This window comes from Hyla sarda, unplaced genomic scaffold (assembly GCF_029499605.1).
Source record: "Hyla sarda isolate aHylSar1 unplaced genomic scaffold, aHylSar1.hap1 scaffold_2037, whole genome shotgun sequence".
Lineage (NCBI taxonomy): Eukaryota > Metazoa > Chordata > Amphibia > Anura > Hylidae > Hyla > Hyla sarda.
In genome coordinates, this window is record NW_026608699.1 from 32,831 (window position 1) to 38,830 (window position 6,000).

General features: G+C 44.1%; 1 protein-coding gene across 1 annotated transcript; it reads left to right on the plus strand.

The window, feature by feature from the left end:
* Positions 1 to 244: 244 nt before the first annotated feature.
* Positions 245 to 1,502, plus strand: LOC130317825 (uncharacterized). Its single transcript, XM_056552877.1, has 2 exons — positions 245 to 755; positions 842 to 1,502. Exons 1-2 carry the CDS (start codon positions 631 to 633, stop codon positions 1,440 to 1,442), a joined length of 726 nt encoding a protein of 241 aa, XP_056408852.1. The 5' UTR covers positions 245 to 630; the 3' UTR covers positions 1,443 to 1,502.
* Positions 1,503 to 6,000: the final 4,498 nt, after the last annotated feature.

Consider the following 6,000-nt stretch of genomic DNA (forward strand, 5'->3'; position numbering starts at 1 on the left):
TCCTTAAAATTAAAGATTCACTCTTTTGGATGAAAAGGGGCTTATTTATGTAAATCAATTATACGCTTTAGGTCAAATAAAGTCGTTTGAAGAGATAGCCCATAAGTGTGTGGGGGGAAGACAATCACAAACATTGTTTTTTACAAATAAGTAACACAGATCATAAAGCAATAAAAGGAGAGATTGGAGATTTCAGGGATTCTATATATAAGAAAAGTTTAATTAGACTATTTCCTTATGCAAAGTTGCTGTCTGGGCATGCTGGGAGTTGTGGTTCTGCAGCGGTTGGGGGTTCACAGCTTGAAGACCACTGCTATAGAGGGTGCAAATGTATCTGAGCCCTGGAACTCAAATAATGTGAAATATGAGATGATCAAAATGGAGCCCCTGCACTAATTACTTGGGTTCTGAGGTCTGTAAGGTCCATAGTAAAAACATCAGGTTCTGTCTATAGCAGATACTAAATCATGGCAGCTCAAAGAAACAAGCAGTCATTCTGACATGTCACATGTGATGTCATAGACAGCTGGAGGCCTGACATCCCACTGACAGCCGCCCGAGCCTTCAGTCTGTTCCAGTGCGATTAGTGAGAATAGTGAGATTAGCGTCTTCTTTTTCTACTTGTCTGAAATGGAGCTAAAAGGACTGGGGTTCGTCCCCCTCCTGTTGGCGTTTTGGTGTGCGGCCTGGCTTGCCACCAGCTACATCATGACGGTCGTCCTCGGCCATGCAGCCTCGCCACTGATGAGCATCAGGTAAGATAAACAAGCAAATGATTCTTATTTCATGGGTTGGGAGTGAGGAAATATCCATAATAACATTGGTTTCTTTTCCTTCACAGTGACGTGGGAAATGTCTTTCCCGAAAGCATATTATTCAGAATTGGATTTATAGGGACGTCCATTGGCACTTTGGTACTAACCTTTCTTATTTATAAGTATATGGTTATGCATACTGAAGAGTTCAGGGGTCATCAGGTCCTGATCCAGAGGATCCTGCTGGCCATTGTGTGGGCCTCCTGTTTTTCCACAGCTGTTATGCATGTATTGTCCCCCGAAGAATATCCCAGGATACACTTTGTCAGCACGATAATTTCCATTACATGTGAAGCCTTATACTACCTTGGGCAGTCCATCCAGATGTATAAATTACCAGGAGCAAAAAAAGTCATCCACCATAGTAGATGCACCTGCTGTGGCCTGACTTTTGTCTGTGTAGTTTTCTATTTTGGATATGAAACATTAAAGGAATTATTCCATAATGATGAAGACTGGGACGAGATCCGTGAAATCCCCATCATAATCATCGAGTGGGTGATGCTTCTACTGATCCTGATAAACATCGTGACCTATTATTCCACCATGCAGAGGTTATTGTTGACCGTCTCCAGAAACAGCTGCACACTCTCTCTTAGAGTAAAAATTGATGACTTCGGGGTGTAGACCACCACGGGGGCCATCAAGTGGACTTCTGGGAGAGATACTGCACAGGACACGGAAAACATCTAAAGAAGAATAACTGGGGGACTACATATGGTGCCAGTAATCATGACACAATAATATGAGCTGGTGATATTACCTATACAAAAAAAAAATAAAAAAAAATTATAAAAAAATATTGGTGTGTGAAGTGTAATACCTAGTTAGAAAAACAGAATCAAATTCATCATTATAACCCCCCTCTGCATTACCCTGTTTATTATTTTTCAAGCAAGCACTTTGTTCTAATTCGTCCACTCTCTGGCGTGCTCCTTGTATAAGGGGTTTGGGATACCCTTTTTGTTTAAAACGATCCTCCAGGTTCTCTAGTTGTTGTAGGTATTTTTGTGTGGAAGAACAATTCCTTCGGATTCTTTTCATTTGACCGAATGGAATGTTCTTCTTCCATTATTTAAGATGGCAACTGTTAAAGTCGAGGTATCTGTTTGCATTCACCTCCTTAAAATAGTTGGCAGTATGCGAACAGCCATCCTGAATATAGATATTTAAATCCAGGAACTCACATTTTTTGGGGGACTGATGCAGCGCTGCCTTTGGCAATTTCTGGCTCTGCTATAGCGCTTTTTTTGAGGGGGCGTGTCGGCTGCCCCTTCATCTGGCGGTCAACCTGCGCCGCCGGGACGCAGCGCCGCCGGGACCGCCTGGAGGACGTCGCTCGCAACGGGACCACTCGGGACACCGCATGGTCGGGTAAGTGATGCCGGGGGATGGGTAAGGGACACTTAGCAGAGCGGTGTGTGTCCCGATCCCCGTGATCGGGACTTACACACCGCGCTGCTAAATATTCTGATAGCGAAACGCTGCTATTAGCTAGTCAGAGTTGACCAGCTGATAGCAGCGATCGCTGGGGGGGGGGGGGGGTGGGGGATGAAACCCCCCGTGGTCGCATGGTAAGATGGCTGGCTATCAGTGATAGCCACCATCTTACCGGGCGCTGCGGGATGCCGCGAGTAGCGGCAAAAATGTTCATGACGTACCTGTATGTCATGGGTCGGGAACACCTTGCCACCCATGACGTACAGGTATGTCATAGGTCGGGAAGGGGTTAATGGTATAGAGAACTGTGTCTAGTGCATTAACTCTGATTTTTTGCCCATTGAAACCAGTAGGCCCATTGTGGTCTATGGGGAAAGCTGCTGAGTTGCCCATAGCAACCAATCAGATCGCTTCTTTCATTTTTGAAAAAGTCTCTGAAAAATGAAGGAAGTAATCTGATTGGTTGCTATGGGCAACTCAGAAACTTTTCCAGGAAAATATGCTGAGTTGCCCATAGCAACCAATCAGATCGCTTCTTTCATTTTGCAAAGGCATTGTGAAAAATGAAAGAAGCAATCTGGTTGCTATGGGCAACTGCACAACTCTTCCTCTACACTGGTCTTAATGAATCTCCCCCATAGAGGGAGATTTATCAAAACCTGCCCAGAGGAAAAGTTTCTGAGTTGCCCATAGCAACCAATCAGATCGCTTCTTTCATTTTTGAAAAAGCCTCTGAAAAATGAAGGATATTTTTGAGATTTTGGAAGCTGGGATACTCACTACACCCATGCATATCTAGATAATTAAGTATGGGGGGAACTTAAATTTATTTTTTAAATCACATGGAGTTTTGACTTTACTTCATTATGGTCGAATAAAGCACTTAAAGAGTTCCTTAAAATTAAAGATTCACTCTTTTGGATGAAAAGGGGCTTATTTATGTAAATCAATTATACGCTTTAGGTCAAATAAAGTCGTTTGAAGAGATAGCCCATAAGTGTGTGGGGGGAAGACAATCACAAACATTGTTTTTTACAAATAAGTAACACAGATCATAAAGCAATAAAAGGAGAGATTGGAGATTTCAGGGATTCTATATATAAGAAAAGTTTAATTAGACTATTTCCTTATGCAAAGTTGCTGTCTGGGCATGCTGGGAGTTGTGGTTCTGCAGCGGTTGGGGGTTCACAGCTTGAAGACCACTGCTATAGAGGGTGCAAATGTATCTGAGCCCTGGAACTCAAATAATGTGAAATATGAGATGATCAAAATGGAGCCCCTGCACTAATTACTTGGGTTCTGAGGTCTGTAAGGTCCATAGTAAAAACATCAGGTTCTGTCTATAGCAGATACTAAATCATGGCAGCTCAAAGAAACAAGCAGTCATTCTGACATGTCACATGTGATGTCATAGACAGCTGGAGGCCTGACATCCCACTGACAGCCGCCCGAGCCTTCAGTCTGTTCCAGTGCGATTAGTGAGAATAGTGAGATTAGCGTCTTCTTTTTCTACTTGTCTGAAATGGAGCTAAAAGGACTGGGGTTCGTCCCCCTCCTGTTGGCGTTTTGGTGTGCGGCCTGGCTTGCCACCAGCTACATCATGACGGTCGTCCTCGGCCATGCAGCCTCGCCACTGATGAGCATCAGGTAAGATAAACAAGCAAATGATTCTTATTTCATGGGTTGGGAGTGAGGAAATATCCATAATAACATTGGTTTCTTTTCCTTCACAGTGACGTGGGAAATGTCTTTCCCGAAAGCATATTATTCAGAATTGGATTTATAGGGACGTCCATTGGCACTTTGGTACTAACCTTTCTTATTTATAAGTATATGGTTATGCATACTGAAGAGTTCAGGGGTCATCAGGTCCTGATCCAGAGGATCCTGCTGGCCATTGTGTGGGCCTCCTGTTTTTCCACAGCTGTTATGCATGTATTGTCCCCCGAAGAATATCCCAGGATACACTTTGTCAGCACGATAATTTCCATTACATGTGAAGCCTTATACTACCTTGGGCAGTCCATCCAGATGTATAAATTACCAGGAGCAAAAAAAGTCATCCACCATAGTAGGTGCACCTGCTGTGGCCTGACTTTTGTCTGTGTAGTTTTCTATTTTGGATATGAAACATTAAAGGAATTATTCCATAATGATGAAGACTGGGACGAGATCCGTGAAATCCCCATCATAATCATCGAGTGGGTGATGCTTCTACTGATCCTGATAAACATCGTGACCTATTATTCCACCATGCAGAGGTTATTGTTGACCGTCTCCAGAAACAGCTGCACACTCTCTCTTAGAGTAAAAATTGATGACTTCGGGGTGTAGACCACCACGGGGGCCATCAAGTGGACTTCTGGGAGAGATACTGCACAGGACACGGAAAACATCTAAAGAAGAATAACTGGGGGACTACATATGGTGCCAGTAATCATGACACAATAATATGAGCTGGTGATATTACCTATACAAAAAAAAAATAAAAAAAAATTATAAAAAAATATTGGTGTGTGAAGTGTAATACCTAGTTAGAAAAACAGAATCAAATTCATCATTATAACCCCCCTCTGCATTACCCTGTTTATTATTTTTCAAGCAAGCACTTTGTTCTAATTCGTCCACTCTCTGGCGTGCTCCTTGTATAAGGGGTTTGGGATACCCTTTTTGTTTAAAACGATCCTCCAGGTTCTCTAGTTGTTGTAGGTATTTTTGTGTGGAAGAACAATTCCTTCGGATTCTTTTCATTTGACCGAATGGAATGTTCTTCTTCCATTATTTAAGATGGCAACTGTTAAAGTCGAGGTATCTGTTTGCATTCACCTCCTTAAAATAGTTGGCAGTATGCGAACAGCCATCCTGAATATAGATATTTAAATCCAGGAACTCACATTTTTTGGGGGACTGATGCAGCGCTGCCTTTGGCAATTTCTGGCTCTGCTATAGCGCTTTTTTTGAGGGGGCGTGTCGGCTGCCCCTTCATCTGGCGGTCAACCTGCGCCGCCGGGACGCAGCGCCGCCGGGACCGCCTGGAGGACGTCGCTCGCAACGGGACCACTCGGGACACCGCATGGTCGGGTAAGTGATGCCGGGGGATGGGTAAGGGACACTTAGCAGAGCGGTGTGTGTCCCGATCCCCGTGATCGGGACTTACACACCGCGCTGCTAAATATTCTGATAGCGAAACGCTGCTATTAGCTAGTCAGAGTTGACCAGCTGATAGCAGCGATCGCTGGGGGGGGGGGGGGTGGGGGATGAAACCCCCCGTGGTCGCATGGTAAGATGGCTGGCTATCAGTGATAGCCACCATCTTACCGGGCGCTGCGGGATGCCGCGAGTAGCGGCAAAAATGTTCATGACGTACCTGTATGTCATGGGTCGGGAACACCTTGCCACCCATGACGTACAGGTATGTCATAGGTCGGGAAGGGGTTAATGGTATAGAGAACTGTGTCTAGTGCATTAACTCTGATTTTTTGCCCATTGAAACCAGTAGGCCCATTGTGGTCTATGGGGAAAGCTGCTGAGTTGCCCATAGCAACCAATCAGATCGCTTCTTTCATTTTTGAAAAAGTCTCTGAAAAATGAAGGAAGTAATCTGATTGGTTGCTATGGGCAACTCAGAAACTTTTCCAGGAAAATATGCTGAGTTGCCCATAGCAACCAATCAGATCGCTTCTTTCATTTTGCAAAGGCATTGTGAAAAATGAAAGAAGCAATCTGGTTGCTATGGGCAACTGCA